The 24,514-nt window shown below is 39.6% G+C and overlaps 2 protein-coding genes across 2 annotated transcripts; one reads left to right on the top strand and one right to left on the bottom strand.

Moving 5' to 3' along the window:
- Positions 1 to 938: 938 nt before the first annotated feature.
- lrfn4b (leucine rich repeat and fibronectin type III domain containing 4b) lies at positions 939 to 2,807 on the bottom strand. Its single transcript, XM_067448787.1, has one exon. It carries the CDS (start codon positions 2,805 to 2,807, stop codon positions 939 to 941), a length of 1,869 nt encoding a protein of 622 aa, XP_067304888.1.
- Positions 2,808 to 9,687: 6,880 nt separating this feature from the next.
- On the top strand, positions 9,688 to 24,365 carry chmp5b (charged multivesicular body protein 5b). The gene is made up of 8 exons (XM_067431217.1): positions 9,688 to 9,874; positions 10,357 to 10,461; positions 11,994 to 12,040; positions 17,473 to 17,566; positions 17,716 to 17,787; positions 17,881 to 17,989; positions 18,144 to 18,259; positions 23,989 to 24,365. Exons 1-8 carry the CDS (start codon positions 9,806 to 9,808, stop codon positions 24,037 to 24,039), a joined length of 663 nt encoding a protein of 220 aa, XP_067287318.1. The 5' UTR covers positions 9,688 to 9,805; the 3' UTR covers positions 24,040 to 24,365.
- The last annotated feature ends 149 nt before the right edge of the window (positions 24,366 to 24,514 follow it).

Below are 24,514 nucleotides of genomic sequence, written 5' to 3'. Positions count from 1 at the left end.
TCTGCCTTGATGTTCTTAGAACCTGGAATGTAGGTGATAGAGAAGTCAAACCGGGTAAAGAAGAGTGCCCATCTAGCTTGCCTGGGGTTTAGTCTCTTGGCTGAGCGCAAGTACTCGAGGTTGCGATGATCCGTCAGCACCAGGAATGGATGTCTTGCTCCCTCAAGCCAATGACGCCACTCCTCAAAAGCTGCCTTCATGGCTAGAAGTTCGCGATTGCCCACGTCATAGTTTTGCTCCGTTGTAGACAGTTTCCTGGAATAAAAGGCACAGGGGAATAATTTAGGCGGGTTACCTTGCCGTTGTGAGAGAATGGCGCCAATTCCCGTGTTAGAGGCGTCCACCTCCACCACAAAAGGTAGTTGAGGGTCCGGGTGGTGCAGGATGGGTGCTGATGTGAATCTATTCTTCAGGTTACTGAATGCTTGCAAGGCCTCGGCGGACCATCGTAGCTTGTTGCCTCCTCCTCTTGTCATGGAAGTGAGTGGTGCGGCGACTGAACTGTAACCTCTGATAAAGCGCCTGTAGAAGTTGGCGAACCCCAAAAATCTTTGCAGCTCTTTCAGAGTGGTGGGTTGAGGCCATTCCACGACTGCCCGAACCTTTCCTTCATCCATCGCCACTCCCTCTGGGCTAATGACATAACCAAGAAATGTTACTGAGGTTTGGTGGAACTCACATTTCTCTGACTTGGCGTACAGCTGGTGCTTGATGAGGCACTGCAAGACCGTTCGTACGTGTTGAATGTGTTCTTCCATGGTGTTTGAATAGATGAGGATGTCATCAATGTATACCACCAGACATTGATGCAATAAGTCTCGAAAGATGTCGTTGACGAATGATTGGAACACCGATGGACTGTTGGACAGGCCGAAGGGCATGACTAGGTATTCATAGTGCCCATTACTAGTGGAGAATGCAGTTTTCCATTCGTCACCCTACCGGATGCGAATGAGGTTATAGGCAGACCGAAGGTCCAACTTGGTAAATACTTTGGCAGATCGAAGTTGTTCTAAGGCAGCGGGCACCAGTGGCAGAGGATATCTGAACTTGACCGTTATATCGTTAAGCCCACGGTAGTCAATGCAAGGACGAAGGCCTCCATCCTTCTTCCCCACGAAGAAGAATCCCGCAGCAGCAGGTGAGGTAGATGATCGGATGAACCCCTTGGCCAGCTCCTCTTGAATGTATGTTTTCATTGCTAGATCCTCCGGTTCAGACAGAGGAAAGATGCGACCCCTAGGCGGAGTGGTACCAGGTAGCAGTTCGATGGCGCAGTCGGTGTTGCGATGAGGAGGTAGTTGTGAGGCTTTGGTCTTGCTGAAGGCTTCTAAGAGGTCCGCGTATGCCGAAGGAATACCTGGTGTGGAGTCCGTGGTGTGGTGCATGCTGGTAGATCGAATGGGTAGAAGCCTGACAGAACGGATGCAGCGGGAGTGACATGAAGGACCCCATTGGGTGATCTGCTTATCCTGCCAGGAGATCTGCGGGTTGTGGTCTTGTAGCCAGGGGAAGCCCAGAATGATCGGGTTGTGTGGAGAGTGAATGACGTAGAACTGGATGGATTCAGTATGTAGAGCGCCCACTTGTAAGTGAAGTTCGGTGGTGGTGAACTGTACTTGTCCGGACCCCAGGGGGCGCCCATCTAGTGCTGCCACTGCCAGAGGAAGGTTGCATGGGTTTAGCGGTATTTCATGTTGACGAACCAGACCTTCATCAATGAAGTTGCCTGCAGCTCCAGAGTCTATTAATGCCTGGGTTGTAATTACTTTAGACTGGTAGGTTACTGTGACTGGTAAATCTAGGCAGTTGTGGTGAGAAACAGTGGAAATGAGCAAACTCACCCGGCGGGGCTGTGGTTGCGATGGTCGGGTCGGGCACTCGGCTCTGCGATGTCCGGAAAGACCACAGTAGAGGCACAGATGATTTCGGATGCGGCGCTCTCGTTCCTCAGAAGAGATGTGTGTGCGACCGATTTGCATGGGTTCATCACTGCTGTCGAGGGGCTGAGAGAACATTGGGTTGCCACCACTTCGTGGTCCTCGGCGAGAGCGGATGAGGTTGTCAATGCGAATCGCCAGTTCGATGAATTGATCCAAGCTCTTGTCCTCATCGCGGCATGCGAGTTCTGACTGCAGTTCCTCATTGAGGGCTTGGCGAAATAGGGTTTTCAAGGTGTCCTCTACCCACACGGTTTGTGCTGCTAGGGTGCGGAAAGTGAGCGCGAATTCTGCTGCCGTACTTCTCCCTTGCCGGAGGGCGAGCAGCGGTTCGCCTGCGCTTCGTCCTCCCTCAGCATGGTCGAAAACTATGCGTAGGCGTTGAATGAAGTTGGCATATGTAGTGCTCTCGCGGGTTCGTTCGTCCCAGACTGCTGTTGCCCAGTCAAGTGCTTTCCCAGTGAGCAGTGAACAGATTAGTGAAATCTTACCAGAGTCTGTGAAGTACAGGGTTGGTTGTTGGGCCAGAAAGATGGAGCACTGCATTAAAAATCCCTTGCATTTGGCCGGGGTGCCGTCAAACTTTTCAGGGAACGCCAGACGTGGGCTGCTCATTGCCGTTGTAACGGGTGCGGTTGGTGGCTCTTGTCGTGGTAATGGTGCATCGGCCGTTGCTGGTGTAAGATGGAGGCTCTGCACGGCCTTAACCAGTTCCTCCGTCATGCTGGTCAATCGTGTGAGTTGCTGGTGATGCATCATTAGCTGGCTGGCTTGTGCGGAGAGCTCTTGTGTGAAGCGAGAGAAGTCTGCTGGATCTGTGTTTGGCGAAGTCTTCTGTAATGAGGACTCAGGTGGATTGGGATCCATGTGCAGTTTATTGGAAACACACAAACTCACAGTAGTAACAGGCAAAGGTCGGTAGCCAAGAATTAACAGTAGTATCACAGGCAAGGCGTAAATCTTAATCATACCAGGCAAGGGTCAGGGCAGGCAGCAAACAGTCGAATAACCAGAGTCCAGGCAAACACAGGTCAAAATGGCAGGCAGCAAGAATCAGAGTCGATAAACAGGCAGGTTCGTAAACAGGCAGATCAGAAACAACAATGGGTAAACGCTCAGAAATGTCGCCGGGGCAGAACAAGACTTCGCAGTGTGTGTGTGTGTGCTCAGAGAATATATAGGCCAGCTGATGGGGAACAGGTGGATGGTAATCAGTCCCGGCATGTGGGATTATGGGAAATGAAGTCCATGAGTGAGTTAGTACTCTGGTGAGCGCGACCTCTGATGGCCGACGGTGGGATCTTCACCAGCGGTTGTGACACTAACTCTGAATACGAGTGCTACACTGTAGAGAAAAAAACACACACTCCAGAAACCATTAAAATGTATTTGCTTTATTTTTGTGTATTTAACTTTCAAATGGATACGTAGGATACAAAGCTTAAAATAAAATCACATAACTTTGCCATACAGAGCGTAAAACACCACCAAAAGGAAAGGCATTAAAATATTTTTTATTATAGTGTCATCACGAGGATAGAAGTTTAACTTCAGCAGCTTCGGTAAGGTAACTTTCACAGGTTTCAAAAAGATCTAAAGGGACTTTGATACTAGCAATCTCATTTATAGGGCATCACTTTTAAATAGTTAAATAACGTTAACGGTATATGTTTCTTTTAAAGCGTTTACAAGATGAAGACTTTACGATCTCTGTAATTTTTGGATTTCCACTTGAGGTAAATAATTTGTAAAATATTAAGCTCAAATATATTATGTAGCTAGAATTTCACGTTTGGCACACAAATTCAAACTCAGCCTAAGCCATTGTGCCAGTGGTTGGTGGGTGTCGCCTCTAGGGACAACTGTAGCTCCATTAATAGAGACACGCACACACATTTTTTTCTGAGGTAATATTTAAAAGCTAAATAAATTATAATACTTGCATTATTTGAGAAATTCCGCACAAGCTCTCGACGTATGCGTGACCTGCGAGGAGCTGACCGCCGCCTCCTCTGGACTGTGAGCTCGAACGATGTAAAAACGCAGATAAAAGCGAAGCACATCTAAAAACATCGCTTGCGAATTTGTGCAGTCGGTGGAATGGGCTCTTTAAATCTCCGCGCTGTCATGACGGCGTCTATCACGTGACAATTCCATCATGACGCATGTAGTACGTCCGACTCCATTCATACTACCGTATTCATACTATATAGAACGTACTTTTTTAATGGTAGCGAAGTACGTTCTAATTTAAATGTAGTACCTACTCACATAGTATGGGATTTCAGACGCAGCCTTACTGTTCTGAAATCCCTGAAAAAAAAGCTTGCCCTTCAAAATGGCGACGGGGATTCTCCCGAGGGGAAGGTGCTTAGCAGCATAGGGAAGTTCGCGTCTTATGCCCTTTTCACACATACTCCGTCTGCTGTGCGTGTTGCGTTGCAGGAGCCCCACACCCTGTAGTGCTTTCACATATGCTGCGTTTGCAGTCCGCAACTGATCCGCTGTTGCACACCACAAACACAGCATTTATTCATTATTTTTTATTTAAAATCCAAAAGTTTTTACTGAACATGCCTCGTCAGAATTCCAATTCTCTTTGTTTACTCTGTAATAGAAGTCAGGTTACGTAGCCTACTAGGCCTACATTTAAACAACATTTTATTAAATTCATTTATTCATATTTATATACTTTAGATTTAGATCACACAAGTGGCAAAACATTTAAACATAGGTTATAGCCTTAAATCACAAACATTTTAAATTAGAAACTTACAATAGTCTATTCAAAAACAGCCGACTCTCGTCTTTTCTTTCGTTTTTACACCCTTTTAAAAGAAATCCTGCAGGTCAAAAACTTTGCTTTTCACCTCCAAGAAAGTACGAGTGCTATCCATTATGGCACATTTTTTTTACCTTAATGCCAGGTAAGGTGTCGTTTTGTTGCTTTACTTGAGAAAAAAAGCCATGTGTTGACTTTGAAACAAGAGAATATTTTAAATGATATGCATCTGTGGTGAAATTACTAGATTTTCGCGTCAGTACATGTTTATTTTAATGCAAACAATGTTCTATCACTTTAATGCAGCAACGCAGCGCAGTAAAAAATAGACTCGGTACGAAAACGATCTGTGCACTGCTGCAGACGCAACGCTCCTGGAACGGACTTTCGGACAGCATCCGTGTGCAGTGTGAAAGCTGTCATCCGTTAAGCCGCCTTTCCACTGCACAAGACATTCGGACACGACTGTCGGAGTTTGCCCCCTAGTGGCAGTCACACGGAAATGTTATTATGATCGTACACTGCAACATGGGAGAGATCTTGCGGTCTCATTTGTATGATACTTCTCTAGAATCATATCGCAACCTTCTTTTATACGGTAGACAAAAACATGAAGACACACTGCGTCTTTTAAGTGTTTTTTTTTTTATTCTCTGATCTGTTCATTCTTCCAACAGCCATAGGACTGGACCAGCTGCCTCAAACTAGTAAACTAGATCACATAAGTTAAACTACTAAGGTGAACTGTGATTCACTCTCACAGACACACACACACCGGAGCGGCACAGCGATCGTTAAGCCGCCTTTGCACTGCACCCGACAAACGACCGCCGTCGGACCGGAAGTCATTCATTTCCAATGGAGAGTCGTACAGGGATTGCATGGGGTGCCGACCATATGCGAATGCAGAATTTACGGATCTGATTTGAGCTTCGGATGCGTTCAAATATTTGAACTTGAGCGACTACACCGTATGCGACACACTGACCGGATGTGATGTATTCCAAAGTTGTTTAATCAAATCAGTGTGCGCGCAAGTTGAGAATTATTATTCTTTTTGTTTATCAGGTTTTATTTTGTTTTACAACCTTTTTAAAAATGCATAATAGATGAATATTAAATTATATATTATTCTAAATAAATCTGCCGAATGAGTCGGGGTCAGCCGGTAATTAAAACACACACACCATCATTATATTCAATGTGTGAATAATAGTAAACGGCGTTATTTAGTGCTGATATTAGATAGGTCAGCGGCTGCTGTCTGGCTCTTGTGTAAAGCCGCCTTTCCACTGCACACGACAAACGACCGCCGTCGGACCGGAAGTCATTCATTTCCAATGGAGAGTTGTACAGGGATTGCATGGGGTGCCGACCATATGCGAATGCAGAATTTACGGATACGATTTGAGCTTCGGATGCGTTCAAATATTTGAACTTGAGCGACTACTCCGTATGTGACACGCTGACCGGATGTGTTGTATTCCAAAGTTGTTTAATCAAATCAGTGTGCGCGCAAGTTGAGAATTATTATTCTTTTTGTTTATCAGGTTTTATTTTGTTTTACAACCTTTTTAAAAATGCATAATAGATGAATATTAAATTATATATTTTTCTAAATAAATCTGCCGAATGGGTCGGGGTCAGCCGGTTATTGAAACACACACACACACACCATCATTATATTCAATGTGTGAATAAGAGTAAACGGTGTTATTTAGTGCTGATATTAGATAGGTCAGCGGCTGCTGTCTGGCTCTTGTGTAACGATCGCTGCGCCGCTCGTGTGTGTGTGTGTGTGTGTGTGTGAGAGTGAATCACAGTTCACCTTAGTAGTTTATGTGATCTAGTTTACTAGTTTGAGGCGGCTGGTCCGGTCCTATGGCTGTTGGAAGAATGAACAGATCAGAGAATAAATAAATAAAAACACTTAAAAGACGCAGTGTGTCATCATGTTTTTGTCTACCGTATATGAGAAGGTTGCGATATGATTCTAGAGAAGTATACAAATGAGACCACAAGATCTCTCCCATGTTGCCGTGTACGATCATAATAACATTTCCGTGCGACTGCCACTAGGGGGCAAACTCCGACAGTCGTGTCCGAATGTCGTGTGCAGTGGCAAGGCGGCTTAACGATCGCTGTGCCGCTCGTGTGTGTGTGTGTGTCTGTGAGAGTGAATTACAGTTCACCTTAGTAGTTTAACTTATGTGATCTAGTTTACTAGTTTGAGGCGGCTGGTCTGGTCCTATAGCTGTTGGAAGAATGAACAGATCAGAGAATAAAAAAAAAACACTTAAAAGACGCACGATATGATTCTAGAGAAGTATCATACAAATGAGACCGAAAGATCTCTCCCATGTTGCAGTGTACGATCATAATAACATTTCCGTGCGACTGCCACTAGGGGGCAAACTCCGACAGTCGTGTCCGACAGTCGTGTGCAGTGGAAAGGCGGCTTAACGGATGACAGCTTTCACACCGCACGCGGATGCTGTCCGTCAGGAGCTTTGCGTCTGCAGCAGTGCACGGATCGTTTTCGTACCGAGTCTATTTTTTACTGCGCTGCGTTGCTGCATTAAAGTGATAGAACATTGTTCGCATTAAAATAAACATGTACTGACACGAAAATCTAGTAATTTCACCACAGATATTTAAAATATGTTCTTGTTTCAAAGTCAACACATGGCTTTTTTTCTCAAGTAAAGCAACAAAATGACACCTTACCTGGTATTTAGGTAAAAAAATGTGCCATAATGGATAGCAAGCACTCGTACTTTCTTGGAGGTGAAAAGCAAAGTTCTTTTTGACCTGCAGGATTTCTTTTAAAAGGGTGTAAAAACGAAAGAAAAGACGAGAGTTGGCTGTTTTTGAATAGACTATTGTAAGTTTCTAATTTAAAATGTTTGTTTAAGGCTATAACCTATGTTTAAATGTCTAAAGTATATAAATATGAATAAATGAGTTTAATAAAATGTTGTTTAAATGTAGTAGGCTACGTAACTTGACTTCTTTAAAGAGTAAACAAAGAGAATTGGAATTCTGACGAGGCATGTTCAGTAAAAACTTTTGGATTTTAAATTTAAAAAAAAAAATGAATAAACGCTGTTTTTGTGGTATGCAACAGCGGATCAGTTGCGGACTGCAAACGCAGCATATGTGACAGCACTACAGGGTGTGGGGCTCCTGCAACGCACGGCACACGCACTGTAGACGGAGTATGTGTGAAACGGGCGTTATGCTGTTCCAGTTCGTTTTTATCATGCCCTTCACTCGCAAACTTCCCTCCGTCTCGTTCACTCGGATGTGCGTCATTGACTACGTTGCATGAGTGCCCACTACTGGCGGAAACTTTGCAATGGACTGAACTGGAACGCCCTAAGCCCTTGATCACTTGGAATCCACTATGGAGTTGATATATTATTTATTTTTTACCTTTACGAAATTGTTTAATGCAGCATTCTATATGTATATGGATGTGTTTGGGTTGTTTTAAATGTTTTTAAAAATAGTTATAGTTGTTTTTGGTGGGGTAAATTAAACGTGATATGTGGTGACGTCACAATCGCGTTGCATTGTGGTATATGAAGCTGCCTGAAGTGTACATATGAAGTAGACTCGCTCACTCGGTCAAAATCGAGGGAGCAAGGGTCTGTCCATATAAACTTCCCTTGTCCACTTCACGAAGTGGAACGCACTTCAAAATGGCGGCAGGGATTCCCCCAAGGGGAAGTGCTTAGGGAAGTTTGCAAGTGCGTGTCTTAAAGTGGAGTGGAACGCAGCACAGTTCGTTTTTATCATGCCCTTCACTCGCAAACTTCCCTCCGTCTCGTTCACTCGGATGTGCGTCATTGACTACGTTGCATGAGTGCCCACTACTGGCGGAAACTTTGCAATGGACTGAACTGGAACGCCCCATAGACCGTAAAAAAATATGGACGACTCGACATCATCCGTTTCCGCTTGTCATATTTGAAGCTTTCAGGCAGCCTTGCACGGCGCGGACATCTTGGGACCGAGTCTGCGCAGTAGCGATTTCGGGACCGGAGTTGCGCAGTAGAGCGCAGGAAGTAGAGCAGGAAGTACAGTCGCGATATCAAAAGCCCGCCCACACTCTCGCAGATGCAGAACAATTAATTATGTTGGTGTGAAATAAACAGTTATGGAAATGTAGAAATTAAAGCTAAAGCTCTAATCTGCTCCCAAAAATGTCGAAAAAAGTCCGTTAGTGCCTCAGTGACAACTTCACTCAGAGAAGCCGTCAGTCTCAGCTGTCAATCATGACGTCACACCCCCCGTTTTTATAGCATCAAATAACTAACTCAAACTAAACTTATTTTTAAAACGAACACCTGAAATGAAATCATCGTGATGATAACTGCCTTCAGTGACATAAACTACCTTTGGGGGAACATTTTTGAAGTGTAATTGTATTTTTTAGTTTGCCTCGCGTCCATTAGAAATCACAGAGGGGCGGCTATACTGGGACCGGTCACCGGGGGGCGATCGAGGCGCGAAAGCTTCAGTAAATGAGAGGGAGACTGCAGGCTTGGAACGCCCTAAGCCCTTGATCACTTCGAATCCACTATGGAGTTGATTTATTATTTATTTTTTTCCTTTACAAAATTGTTTAATGCAGCATTCTATATGTATATGGATGTATTTGGGTTGTTTTAAATGTTTTTTTTTTTAAATATAGAGTTGTTTGTGGTGGGGTAAATTAAACGCGATATGCGGTGACGTCACAATCGCGTTGCATTGTGGTATATGAAGCTGCCTGAAGTGTACATATGGTAGACTCACTCGGTCAAAATCGAGGGAGCAAGGGTCTGTCCATATAAACTTCCCTTGTCCACTTCACAAAGTAGAACGCACTTCAAAATGGCGGCGGGGATTCCCCCAAGGGGAAGCGCTTAGGGAAGTTTGCAAGTGCCTGTCTTAAAGTGGAGTGGAACACGTCACTGGACGTAATGACGTCGGTACTTCCGGGTTCCTTTTTCAGGCTGTTTTGTTGTCGGGCGAAGGAATAGAGACTGGTTTCTTCTTTTTTAAATTTTGTTTGTTTGTTTAAAATAGTCTCGAGATGAATCGTATCTTCGGACGAGGGAAACCAAAAGGACCACCACCGAACCTCACGGACTGTATATCAGGTGTATGTGTTTGTTCTGTTTAACTTTTGAGACTGAAAAAACAAAACAAAAGAACTTTGTCCTGAACGCTGGAATGGCTTAATTTGTGCTTAAATCTCTACCTGAGCTGTCAGTATTGACATTTGATTATGTTGAGTGTGAATAGCTGAAATGTGTTCTGCTGTGTCATGTAAGTTAGGTTTGTAAAAAAATACGCTGTCCATATAGATAAACATCACATGATACATTTATGTTGTTATTTTTATAGTTGTTGACATGGTTGGTTTTTTTTTAATACACACATTTGTGCTGAAAGTTGTGTTACTAGGGACAAAAGGCTTGTTTTGAGGTTGTGTAAATTTGAACCAGTCTTGCTGGTTTCTTTGAGATCAGTGACTAACACTATCCCATTTTTTTTCTACATTTAACATTAAGGCTGGTATAGTTAATTATGTATGTATGTTATATCATATATGATGTGTTTCTTTGTCTTACTAAAATCTAGGTCGACTCACGAGCAGAGTCCGTTGACAAGAAGATAGCCAGACTTGATGCCGAACTGATGAAATACAAAGATCAGATGAAGAAAATGAGGGATGGCCCATCAAAGGTAAAATTTGGCTTTAGACTTTTAGAATTATAGTTTTCTGTATAAACATTAACGGAATTGTTCACTCCAAAATGTGACTATTTTGTTTACTTGCATATCATAAAAATAACACACACACACACAATGCACCATATAAGTAGTCCACATGAAGCTATCTGTGAGGGACAGATTGAATGTTATCTGCTAAAATCATTCCTTTTTCTATAACTCACAAAATCAATTTATACTTGCACTCATACTCCGGGGTATTACAGTAAACAGGTTGTGTGTCATACCCAGGTATGTTTAAGATCAAGTTAGCCGATAACCTCAACTTTCGGTACCAAAAACAGAGGTAACTTTCAGGGTATGTATGTAGCCATAGAAACTCACTCTCTGAACATGACCAGGGTTGCATTTCCCGATAACGTTGTCTCTTAGCACGCTACAAAGACTCTAAAGGTATAACTTCACTGAAGGTATCCCATTTCTAGGCGTGTTCCCCGAACGATACCTTAGGAGGTTGCTTAAGGTATACCTTCTTAAGTGTGACATTAGCGTGTGCTGTTCGTGACGGCGGTGCCTAATTGGCTCGATTGCTCAAGAATCGATTATTTACTCTATGCATGGGCTGTTTCACTGCGTTATGTGAAAAAAATGAGGTTCTTTATAAAAGAAGCACTTCAGAAATAGTTGAACTTCCATTTATAATACAAAATTGCAACTAAATTTTACATAATTCTGAAATAAATGCACGAGCCAGCAATCTCATGCTCAATCGCATCATGAGTAAACCCGCTACACCAACTGGCAGTTTGAAAGAGTAATTTTTATTATTATAATACATTTTCCATAGTGTCTTGATTTACTCCACAACCAGGGATGACTGCCCAGCAGCTGCATCACATTATTGTGTACATAACTAATTTCTGTTATTGGATGGCCTACTCAATTAAAAACGCAACAAGCGAAACATAATCAGCTGCTACTGCGGAGAAAAAAGAAAGAAAGAGGAGAGCCACCAGCAGCTGGATTTCAGGGCTGAGGGGGTAGCTCCAGTTTGTCTCGACAAAGTTGGTCCAACATCTAAAATCTGCTGAATTTGCTGTTATGGCAGGCAAAATTTATTTTGAATTGCAGCCCCCGACATGGTAGCCAGGGGACTTAAGTTTTCACCTATGAATTCGGTGCCATAGTTTGACCAAACTCCTCCACAATGATTCCCTTTAAATAGGCTCCTAAGCCTCTCCTGTCGAATGGTTTGCCATCTGATGCACCTTTGGATAATATAATTAAAAAGCTAACAACCATTAGTGTAATGACAATTTTTTATGACAATTTTAATCCTTGCATTAAAAAAAAAAAAAATATTATTTTGATTTGACATTTAAAAAAAAAGTGGTGATCTATTCCTTTAATAAAAAAAAAAAAAAAGAAACATTCAGTCATGTTGTCAACAAAGCGCCACACACCACTCGGTGTATTAAGATCTGGCCTGATAATGCAAGCATTGAAAGAAATAATGATTTTTTTTTTTTCTGCTTATTTTCTAGAACATGGTAAAACAGAAAGCTATGCGGGTCCTCAAACAGAAGAGAATGTAAGTACCCATCCTGTTTGTCATGCTTCATTTCTGTATACGCTCTGTCTGAACTGTAAGTAAAGCTGCAAGCACAATTGATCAGGCCCTCACACCTTGGTGCCTGTTGGTGGTGCTGGTGTGTTTTTCTAAAAAAAAAAAAAAACTTATTTCAAGGTAAAACATTCATCTCTGCCAGGGAAATGCCCTTTTGCTAGGTTGTTTTAAGTCTTATCTGGGTGTGATATGAGGGCTGCTTGATTAGGGCTAAAATCATAATTATGACTATTTTGGTCAATTGGGCCATATATTTAATTATTATAGTTCACAGTAATATCGCCACACTCTGGTTGCAGGAAGCATGGCACAATAATTGCAAAAGTTCTGATATTTTACTTCTTAAAAGAGATGAAGGTATTAACACTGGATAAGAAATCTCTGAAGATATCAGTTTGAATGACACAAAAATGTATATAACCAGTTAATCTGTCTGGCTTTTATACATTTAATGTGCAAAGAAATCTGAAATAATTCTGTTTATTTAATGTGATTTTAACTGTTAAATAATATTCAAAAGCAATTGTCAAGCAACCAGACAAGATGTCTGTGATAAATGTGTTGCTGTCTATTTAAAATCAAATTTTCCATACAAAAATTACATTTGGTAGGAACATGTAACATCCTAACACCAATAAAAAAATATCTTCAAGCCATAACCTACATGCCAATATTCAGCTAGTGTTATAGAGCCACCATTCACCCAAATTCACTTAAACACTTTTACAAAAAAAAGGTGCTTTGTCACTTAAAAGCAAACAAAAAAAAAACACTTTTTGTCACAAAGTCGACTTCTAGTGAACAGAGCTAATAACAGTACTGAGAATAATAACATGTAGAGTCTGACTGTAGATAAAACTAAGACCCCCCCCCACAGAACCATTTTTTAGTCTGTGCCTATGTCTAACAGCCGGCAGCTCAAATTTCATGAAATTAAGCATGCTAAAACACCCTACTGCCAGTTGGTGACACGATGACTGTGACTTATAATCACATCCATGTGATCAGCCTCCTGCTCCAAGCAAACACCTTCAGGTTTTATCTACATCAATCCACATAGAATAGTGAAATATATATATATTAGGGATGTCATGATGCTCAATATAATATTACCGTTCGGTATGGCATTCACGGTTCAATATCGTGCAATGAATTTCGTTTTTTTCCCGGTTTTGCATATAATTAATTATTTCCATTCCCTCCGTTTGAAATATTCCTCTCAGTTTATTTCGGCTTTTGTCAGGAAGATACATAGATGGCATACAATTTTAAAGCAACTGAACGTCTTTACAATTTCAGTCAATCATTTTTAAACAAAAAACAATGACACTTAAAATGTTGAACTAAATGTTGTTGCAACCATGTATGAATAAATTAAAATGCATATTTTTCAATTAAATGTATGAATAATGAGTTTATAAAAGTTACTTACAAGTTACTTAAATTTAAAGGTTTTTTTATTTATTTTTATTTAACTGCATTACTTAAAGACAACTTCTCTTTTTGATCACGCCTTCCCTCAGGGAGAGTGCATGCTTTTTTTTTGTTTCGTTTCATGCTACTAACAGAAATGACGTAAAGTTGATTGTTTTAGTCACTGGCTTGATTCACTGATGACGAAGATGGCCATCGCTGGGACTGACAGTATTAAACAATTTAGAAAGAAATTTGGACCCACTTTATATTAGGTGGAATTAACTACTATGTACTAACATTTTAATTAATCATTTGATACGATGCACTTATTGTGTACATACATGATTTTTCATTGTACTTACATTTTAAAAATACATGCATGTAATTACGTCTGTAATTAATTTCTGTAGTTACATTTGTAATTACACTGTTGACACTTACCTTATACCTTAAACTAACCCATACCACCACACCTGTCCCTAGCTTTACCCGTGTCCACCTCAATATCAGCAAATGTGCTTTGCAATACAGTTAGAACACAGTAAGTACATTGTGCTTATTTTTTGATGTAAGTACTTAAGGCCACCTAATATAAAGTGGGGCCAGCAATTCAAATTCAAGATCAGCTCGTCTGAGCTTTCATTTTCTCAAAGGCAGAGCAAGACAGCCACAACTTGTTTTACACCGATCTAAATTTTTCAAACCACTTGGGGAAAATATTCAGGTTAGGCGAACTCCTAATAATGTTGAAAAACCTCATAAAAATCAAATTTCATGCCATGGGACCTTTAAAATATTAATGTGGGGTGAGGGTGGGGGGCATTAATTCTCTTTAAAAGAGCAGTTTTTATTTTCCTTGTCATTGAATGACACAAGTTTAGTTGCAATACAAACTTAAGGTACATTTATCAGTTTTTATAACAATTAAAATAGCAGCCTAATGGTTATGTTAAAATATGCTTTGAAACAATTGGACATTTGTAAAAAGCACTGTATAAATAAAGGTGATTTGATTTGATTTTGAAATAATGTGAAGAGTAATCGTGTAGTTCTGCTGCCTTGACTGATTTACACAGACACGGTAGAACAAAAATAAAAGAAATAAAAAGTAGCCTATTGTAAACTTATTCTTAGCCAGAAGTTTGATATGAAAAAAAAAAAATGACTTTTTTTTATTTATTTTTTTTATATATATTCTATCCGAATATTTAGGGCCCTATCTTGCACCCAGCGCAATTGACTTTGTACACCGACACATGTGTCATTCCTCTTTTGCACCCGCGCAAAGCTCGCTTTTCCCTCCACAGAAGCACGTCGCTAAACTAGTGAATGAACTTGCGCTCCCTGGGCGGTTCAGCGCAAAAAAAGAGGCGTGTTCCGGCGCAAACGATCCCTGGTGCTATTTTGCTGTTCCATTAAACAATTGCGCCACTGACCAGAAAAAACCTAGTCTAAAGTCAGTTGCGCGTTGTTCATTATGCTATTTTAAGGGCACATGCTTGACCATAATGTATAGTGTGCACATACACTTTGCTCATGAAATCTACACAGATGCAACAGTTATTTTTGCAAATCATAAATTGTTACACTAAAAAAAATATTAACACATTGTGGTGTGCCACGAAGATGTGAAAAAATAGGCATAAATCTAGCTTTATTATTTATTTATTTTTATAATCTAGCATAAATTATTCAGGCTAATTGTAGTAATTAAGTATCATACCTGTTTGCCCAATAGTTGCAAGACATATATGTATATAAGGACGTCTGACAAATTGGTTTGTCCGTCAAGAACCAGCAAAAAAATCGACTGAAAAACTGAAAAAACTGTTTAACCGACGCTATTGTGCGTGGGTTTCTCCCATACACATACAACACAACTTCTCTGTCTTTCACTCCCTTACGAAAGGAAAATATATTTACCAATATATTAGGCTACTTGAAATATATTTTAATATATTGTAAATATATGGAATACTATATTGATGGTATTATAAAATATATTATATATTCATGTAATATATTGTAAAATATACAAATGATTGCCGCTTTCAATATATAGCAATATATTGAAAAATATAAATATTAATTCCCATATATGTGAATATATTGCCTAATGTATTGCATGAAATTTTCCAATATACTGCAATATATTTTTGTTTCGCAAGGGCTGCTCTTACAAGAACGTGCGCCTGGTAAATACGCCATAATAATAGCAATCCATAATGGAACTTGTGCACCTGCTTTTAAAGGGAATGTTGGATGCCGTTCTGATTGGTTTATTCACGTTATGCCCAAACCACACCTATGAATAATGAAGCTACTTCAGACCAACCCATTTTAGATTTGCGCCGGGCGCAAGAGCCATTTATCCCGCGGGGAAAATAGCAACAGCGCCGAGACCCACCCACAAAGTTACTTTAATAGTTAATAGTGTTTTTTTTTTTTCAAATCACAATGGCTGACAGAGGAGAAGATATTAATTTAGTCATATATGTGTGTATATATATAAAATAGCCTACAGTCCACCCTGGCTAACCCGGCCCCCGGTTTTTCCGTGATGATTTTTTCTTGTAAATTTATGATAATTTTTGTATTATTATTATATATTATATTATTTTCAACATTTTCATACTGTAAAATCATGAGTTTTGTGGGTTTAATAAATTTGTCATACTTTTGATTGTTCAAAACAGTTGGTAAGATTTTTAAAGAACCATTTATGCTGTCACGTTTTCTGTCCTGTAGAATTTGCACACAAAAAACTGCAAAATTTCCCTTTATTTCTAATCTCTGGGGAAACCGTAATTGCAGGGGTTTCCGTGGTCAGAGAACTCAAAAGTTAGCCATCGACAAATATGCATGGAAAACCCGGAGTGAATCGATGCTTCTGTAAAGCACTTTGAATTGCCATTGTGTATGAAATGTGCTATATAAATAAACTTGCCTTGCCTTGCTAAGTGACACACACGTATATACTATATGGGCACACGCATCACTGTTGGTGCTTTCAACAGTGGACAGGATTCAGCATGGGCACCCTGACTGGTCTGCGGCAATGCAGCCCCATATGCCAAAAATATTGATGCACTGTGTATTGTGACCCGTTTGTATCAGAACCAGCATTAAAGTGTTAGTTCACCCAAAAATGAAAATTCTGTCACTAATTACTTACCCTCATGTCGTTTGACACCCATAAGACCGTAAGTGTTCCTCTTTGGAACACAATTTTTTTTTTTTTTTTTAGTTGAAATCCCATGGCTCCAATGTAATTTCCCCTCTCAAGACCCATAAAAGGCTCTAAATACTTCATTACAAAGCCCATCTCACTACAGTGGTTCTACAATAATTTTATGAAGCGACAAGAATAGTTTTTGTGAGCACAAAAAACAAACGAAATAATGACTTATATAGTGATGGCCGATTTCAAAACATTGCTTAGTAAAGCTTCAGCACCCACCTGGATGATGCGACGGCAGCCATTTTGCGCCAGAATGCTCACCGCACACCAGCTGATTGGTGGAGAGGAGACAGAGTGATGAAGCCAATCAGGATATGGGGATTGTTAGGATGCCATGATGGACAGAGGCCAATGGGCAAATTTGGCCAGGATGCCGGGGTTACACCCCTACTCTTTATCGAAGGACATCCTGGGATTTTTAATGACCACAGAGAGTCGGGACCTCGGTTTAACGTCTCATCCGAAGGACAGACTTAGGTTGTTAAAAAAAATATTCTCGTCGCTTCATAAAATTATTGTAGAACCACTGTAGTGAGATGAACTTTGTAACATCTTTAGTGCCTTTTATGGGTCTTGAGAGAAAAAAAATGACATTCTGAGCCATTGGATTTCAACAATTTATTTTATTTTATTTGTGTTCCGAAGAATATATAAAGTAAGTTAATATAAAGTTAATTTTAGTTGTGGTTGAGTGCATTTGAAACATCTAAGACACTGAGGGAAATTGTTGTACTTCCAGGTATGAGGGGCAGAGAGATCAGTTGATGCAGCAGTCATTTAACATGGAACAAGCAAACTACACCATCCAGACACTAAAAGACACCAAGACCACTGTAAGAATGTCATAAGAATAAAAATAAGACTTATAATAAAAATTATTAATAAGAAATTGAACTTATTTCCCTTTTATGTGATTTTCAACATCAGCCAATGATGCAAGCCTACTTGTTTCTGTGCATGTACGTTAATGTTTTTAAAATAGGTGGATGCAATGAAAATTGGTGCCAAAGAAATGAAAAAAGCCTACAAGAATATTAAAATTGATCAGATAGAGGTAAGATTTATTCCATCTCTTCACTATAAAATTGTATGAACTGATTACATTTTTTATGCATGTATAAGAAAAGTTTTGGTGCTTATGCTGCAGGATCTGCAAGACCAGATGGAGGACATGATGGAGGATGCTAATGAAGTACAAGAAGCTCTTAGTCGCAGCTACGGGACACCAGATATTGATGAAGATGACCTGGAGGCAGGTTAGTTGAAACAGGCGTTGAGGTAGTTTTGTGCATTTAGCTTTTTAAATTTAGTTTAGTAGTGATTTGGGGTCTTTCTCTAATAAATGACTTTGTTCACTACAAAACATAATAATGTTGGTGTTACATGTGATTTATTTGTTTGTACCATAAGAGCTGGATGCACTTGGTGATGAACTCCTTCTGGATGAAGACAATTCATATCTGGATGAGGCTTCTTCTGCTCCAGCTATACCAGAGGGAGTGCCGAGAGACAAAACCACTAACCGGGTATACATGTTTAAAGAAATATACACTTTTCATATATATATATATATATATTATATATATATATATATATACATACATATATACACACACACACACACACACGTAATTTGTGTTAATACCATACACATACAGTGGGGCAAAAAAGTTTAGTCAGCCACCAATTTTGCAAGTTCTCCCACTTAAAGATGAGAGAGGGCTGTAATTTTCATCATAGGTACACTTCAACTATGAGAGACATAATGAGGAAAAAAATCCAGAAAATCACATTGTCTGATTTTTAAAGAATTTATTTGCAAATTATGGTGGAAAATAAGCATTTGGTCAATAACAAAAGTTAATCTCAATACTTTCTTATACCCTTTGTTTGCAATGACGGAGGTCAAATGTTTTCTGTAACTCGCCACAAAGATTTTACACCCTGTTTCTGGTAGTTTGGCCCATTCCTCCATGAAGATCTCCTCTAGAGGAGTGGTGTTTTGGGGCTGTCGCTGGGCAACACGGATTTAACTCCCTCCAAAGATTTTCTATGGGGTTGAGATCTGGATACTGACTAGGCCACTTCAGGACCTTGAAATGCTTCTTACTAAGCCACTCCTTCGTTGCCAGGCGGTGTGTTTGGGATCATTGTCATGATGAAAGACCCAGCCACGTTTCATCTTCAATGCTCTTGCTGATGGAAGGAGTTTTTTACTCAAAATCTCCCGATACATGGTCCCATTCATTCTTTCCTTTACATGGATCAGTAGTCCTGGTCCCTTTGCAGAAAAACTGCAAAAATGATGTCATTGCAACAGCGCACGCCTCTGCATCCGAATATGCTCGACTTTGAGCCGAATCTGCCTGAGCAGATGGATATTAGTACATCTCATCACACAGGCAACCACTTTGCACATCTAAATCAGTGGTATAATATGGTTTCAGTCTGAACGTCAAGTAAATGCCTCATCCATTTGGGGAGATGCGCGTACAGTCAGCGGAGGCTCGAACTGCGGTGCCAGACGAAAGTATAAAGGCTTTAGGCAATCATTCAAGATAACTAAATTTGGGTACCGAACGCAGTACTTTTAAGGGCACCGACCGAATTACGTCGGTACTACCGAGTACAGATTCACATTAAATCAATCGGTATCACATTTCGGTACCTGAGATTGCATCTAGTGATATAGACTAGTGTCTGTGAATTTTAAACAGCAAAAATACTATTTACAAATCCTGAGTGTCCTGCGTGTTTGTGTGATGAATGGCGCTGACCTACAGTTTATTTACCCTACACATACACACACATGTAATTGCGCATGACAATCGCGTTTCCCTCATATGACGACAAACGCATGTCCGTCATCTCCAGAGCAGCTCTGAGAGTTAAGTCACTTCATCTGCATTTTACCGTTTCATTTGAGAAAAAAATACCGTCAAGTCATACATACAGAAACTCCGAAGTATACACGGCAACCCGTCAAAATAAAAGTACAGTTTAACTTGAGAAATATATCACTATTGTACAGTAGAGTTTAGAGACATCTCAGTGTAATAATAACAGGGTCCCCGCGGAGTCTTAAAAAGTCTTAAATTTCATAATCAAAATATAAGGCCTTAAAAAGTCTTAAATTCGCGGAAGCACTGCGTTCTAGGTCTTAAATAATGTTAAACAGGTCTTAATTTTCCTACGTCCATGTAACGCTTCCTCATTGAAATGCTCTCGCCTCCCGCAGCACGCGCACGGGTGTTTGTGTGTGTGTTCCGTGGTGTTTGTAGTTCTTTCTTTCGCTAGACCAACTATTGTTCGCTCTATTACAACTACAAATTAGGCAAGCATGCCACTTATATTGCAGCCAATCAGCTTTCGTGTTATTGGCACGAGCCTCTTTCTGATCGTACCCCACAGACGCATAAAACGGATTTTATTCTTCAGCTGAGTCTGACGGTTCTTGCAGTTCCGCGATCGTGAACGCGAAGGCGAATCTTTCTCACAATCTTGCATAATGACCAAATAAAAGTATAATATACCCGATTGCACTAAATAGAGTTAATAACAGTGATGTACACTCCGAACTCCGATGTCTGGCTGCGTGTGTTTGCTGCCTGTCAGCGCTCGCGCGAGTGTATTGAATGTGTTATTTCCATGCTCATTAGCCTTACGTTACTTTTAAACGATCAAATATACCCATTATGCATATGTCTATATCCTGATTTGAGTTAAAAAGTTTGGGAAGTGTCAGTTAGTACTGGATCTGGGCATTAGTAAGTTCTCAAAGTGAAAGCAAACGAATATATATAGCTTAACAACAACACAAACGGGGAAAACAGCACTTACACTTAAAGGAACACTCCAACTTTTTTAGAAATAGGGTTTATTCTTCTTTGCTACATTTAGATATGTGAGGTATGTGGGGAAATGCATTTTAAGCTAAGCTAGCAGCGACCCTGCCAAACTAAAACAATGCATGCACTGAGACAAATGCATTTGCCCACATATCTAAATGTCTAAAGAAATTGAATAAGCCCTATTTCTAAAAACGGTGGAGTGTTCCTCTTTGTAGATATGCATCTTTATGTTGTATTTATTTGTCCTATTGTCATTTGTTCATAAGTATATATTTTATTACTGACCGATTACGTAATTACTTGAAAACGTTTTACTTATATTAAGCAATTGCTTATTGCTGTGGTTTACTTTTAAGATGTTGGTCATATTTCCCACCCCAAGCGACCAGCCTTTTTTGTTTTTGTAATATGCCTAACAAACAAGATTCATGCATTTTGTTAGTTTTATTGCCATGTGTGATTATTGTGCATCTAACATAATAATATGGTTAATGTTGCATCCTAATTATGAAAAAATAAAAATGTATGAAAGTGACCACCACAAAAAAACAAAAAAAACAAAAAAAAATTATATATATATATATATATATATATATATATATATATATATATATATATATATATATATATATATATATATACACACATACACACATACATTCCTAATCCACCAGGATTAGCATGTGCATATATATATATATATGCTAATCCTTAATTTAAGTAATTGAGTGGTTCTGCATTTCCTATGCATGGTTTTTTATTGCGCAATATAGGTCTTAAATTTTATTCATAATGGTCTTAAAAAGGTCTTAAGTCTTAAATTTGACTTGGTAAAACCTGCAGATACCCTGAATAATACTAAGACTAATGTAATAATTATAAACTATCTTAAATTTATTTAAAGGACAACTCCGGTGAGAAATTAACCTAGGGGTAATTAACAGATGGTTACCGAGTAGATTGTTCTCTGGGATGTGTTTTCATGAAAATCGAATGTAAAGAGTTTTATCTCTAAAAACAGATCAGCTTATAGCGCTTGTCTGTCAGGGTAAACACAGGGTATTAAAATTAAATCGCTAGTTCATACCACTAACAAGGCTCAAAATGAACACTAACACAGTAGCATAATGAGGGTCCCTACATGCAAACCGGAGCGTTGAGAACGTTGTAAGTGTACAAACAGTTTAATAAGAAGATACTTTATAAACACAGTGCATTACGCATTCACGGAATCGATCCACGAGTCGAGACTGTTTTCCAAGATGTCGCCTGAACGCGTTATACGCTGTGTTTATAAAGTATCTTCTTATTAAACTGTTTGTACACTTACAAAGTTCTCAATGCTTCGGTTTGCATGTAGGGACCCTCATTATGCTACTGTGTTAGTGTGAGGCTATTTTGAGCCTTGTTAGTGGTATTAATTAGCGATTTAATTTCACTACCCGGTGTCCCATAGACTAGTGTTATAAGCTAATCTGTTTTTAGAGATACAACTCTTTACATTCGATTTCCATGAAAACGCATCCCAGAGAACGATCTAGTCTGTAACCATCTGTTAATTACACCTAGGTTCATTTCTCACCGGAGTTGTCCTTTAAGTTATTATATAAATTTTTCTTCCATGTTCTAATTTTAATATAAAATAAAGCTCAGTTGTGCAGCTTTGTTTGACAAAAAATTTCATTAAGTATACATTATCTTCATTTAATTACCAGAAAATACACAATTTTCTGTGAAATATTCAAGCACAGAATTTGAATTCAAATATACACGCACACACAAACATGTCAGTTACATTTTGCATTGCTAACTTGACATCACAGCTTATTCGTTATCAAAAATAAAAAATACAATTCACAGCTCTAAGGGCCAGATTTACTAACAGCTTGCCCTAGCACAAACCCTCTTTTTGCATTAAAAACTACTGTCAGGATTTACTAAAGACGTGCAGTGATAATTTAGCGCTGAAAAGGCATGGACAATGTTATTTTGCAGCGAACCTTGTTGCATATGTATTTGTAGGAATTCCCCTTTCAGGCGCAAAATTTATGGGAGGAGAGTACGTAAATGCAAGGTGATTTAGAACAGTTGCGCTTGTAAATTTACTGGTGTTTGCGGCATTATTTATGCCTAAAAAAACTGGTAGATTTCATTGGTGATTATGGAACTTATCCGGCTGTGTACTTTAATTTGAGTGTTGACAGTCCCATTTGTGCTTTTATGAAATTGCTCTCTCATGCTAATTTGCCCTGTTTAGTAAATCTGGCCCTAACTGTGCGTTCACACCGCCGGCGGCGAGAGCGTCAAGCTGGCCGGAAGTCATTCATTTTCAATGGGAGCCGGGCGGCGAGCTCCGGCGAGAGCGGCGCGGCGCGTCTTGGACGATTTGGGCGTCGAGGAGAGTTGAAATCAGCTCAACTTTATGGTAATGAGCTATGACGCGGTTCGGCGGCAACAGGCGGCAACCAGTCAGAATGTAGAAGTGCTCCGCTTGAGAGAAATCCAGATAACGCAGGCCTGTAAACTTTGGTTCCGACCACATTAGTTCCCAAGCAATTTGTAGGAGAGGTTGATCATTGCTGTGCGGGTTTCTCTATCATTTATGACAAGATCATTCATAGTGATGTGTAATTTGTTAAGAAGTCACGCAACACTATTTTATAGGCGCTAGAACGCTCGTTGTTCAGCAGGTGTGCAATTAATTCTTACTTTCACATTTAAACGATTTCATGAAGTTAATTTATACCCTATTTGTGGTTAGTATATCCATCAACATGCTTGTTTGATTTGCGGCCTCTTTAAATACAGTTTAAAAAAAGAAAAAAACATTCGATCTACGTCAGAGCGGCAGCACGTCCACGGAGCTTTCTACAGCGTCGTTGTCAGGGCGGCAAGAGCGAATTTTGACGCTCTCGCCGGCAGCGGTGTGAACGCACGGTAAGTTGTCTGTTGCGCAATAGGGCTGTGCTGGTCAGCTCGACCACTGTGTGGTATGATAAAGACACTTTTGCGCATCTGTAGGTTTCCGTTCTATGGGGCTGTTGGGATAAGAGTAAAGTTTAGTCTTGTTTACACAATAAATAATACATGCATCCCACAATACAATGTGCTATGCCCATTTCAGTAATAAACAAAAGGTACAAAATTGACAACTGGAAAATATTTTTCATGATTATAATTTTATTAAATGCCAAACAGACGCAACTCGTTACATAAATTTTGATTTAAAAAATACTGCATAATCTCATTTTTAAACAAAGTGATTAAATCAAATCTATATGAAATGGCAACATTTTAGTATTTAACACACTGCACTTTGTTACCTTTTCTTTTGCTTATCATAATGTCTCCACAATGAAGAAATTATTTTTAATTCATATGAATATTCTGCTGTTTGCACACAGGATGGAGTACTGGTGGACGAGTTTGGCCTACCTCAGATTCCAGCAACATAATGGAACAACATTAGTGCTAAACAATTCATAACCCTCAGACTTGGACAAATATCTACACACATACTTAATCAAAGATTGGGACAAACCTTTACATCTTTCTTATCTCAGTCTTGATCTACATACAATTATAATCTTTTATTGCTTCCCAAGGAATCAATCTCTGATAGCTTTCACCATTTAACATTGGGGTTATTTTTTTGTGTCTCTTTTTCTTCTGTGTAGATTTATTTTCTAAAGGATATATACATCAGTTGATTTACTTTGTAATGCAATGCACTGTTTCTTATTGAAAGCAAATAAAAATAAATGATTATATTACAATGTTTGAGGATAGAATGTGCATCGTTTTACCTTTTAGAGTAAGATGCTGAGTTAGCGGTTGACACACACTAAGGACGAACATTTCTAAGTTAACTAATGCAAATATGTACAATAAGATACCATACAAAAACAGTAAAGCTACAGGCGTTGTTCA

This window comes from Pseudorasbora parva, chromosome 1 (assembly GCF_024679245.1).
Source record: "Pseudorasbora parva isolate DD20220531a chromosome 1, ASM2467924v1, whole genome shotgun sequence".
NCBI classification, from domain to species: Eukaryota; Metazoa; Chordata; class Actinopteri; order Cypriniformes; family Gobionidae; genus Pseudorasbora; species Pseudorasbora parva.
The sequence above is the reverse complement of the archived record's forward strand: the minus strand, read 5'-3'. Positions and strand labels throughout refer to the sequence as shown.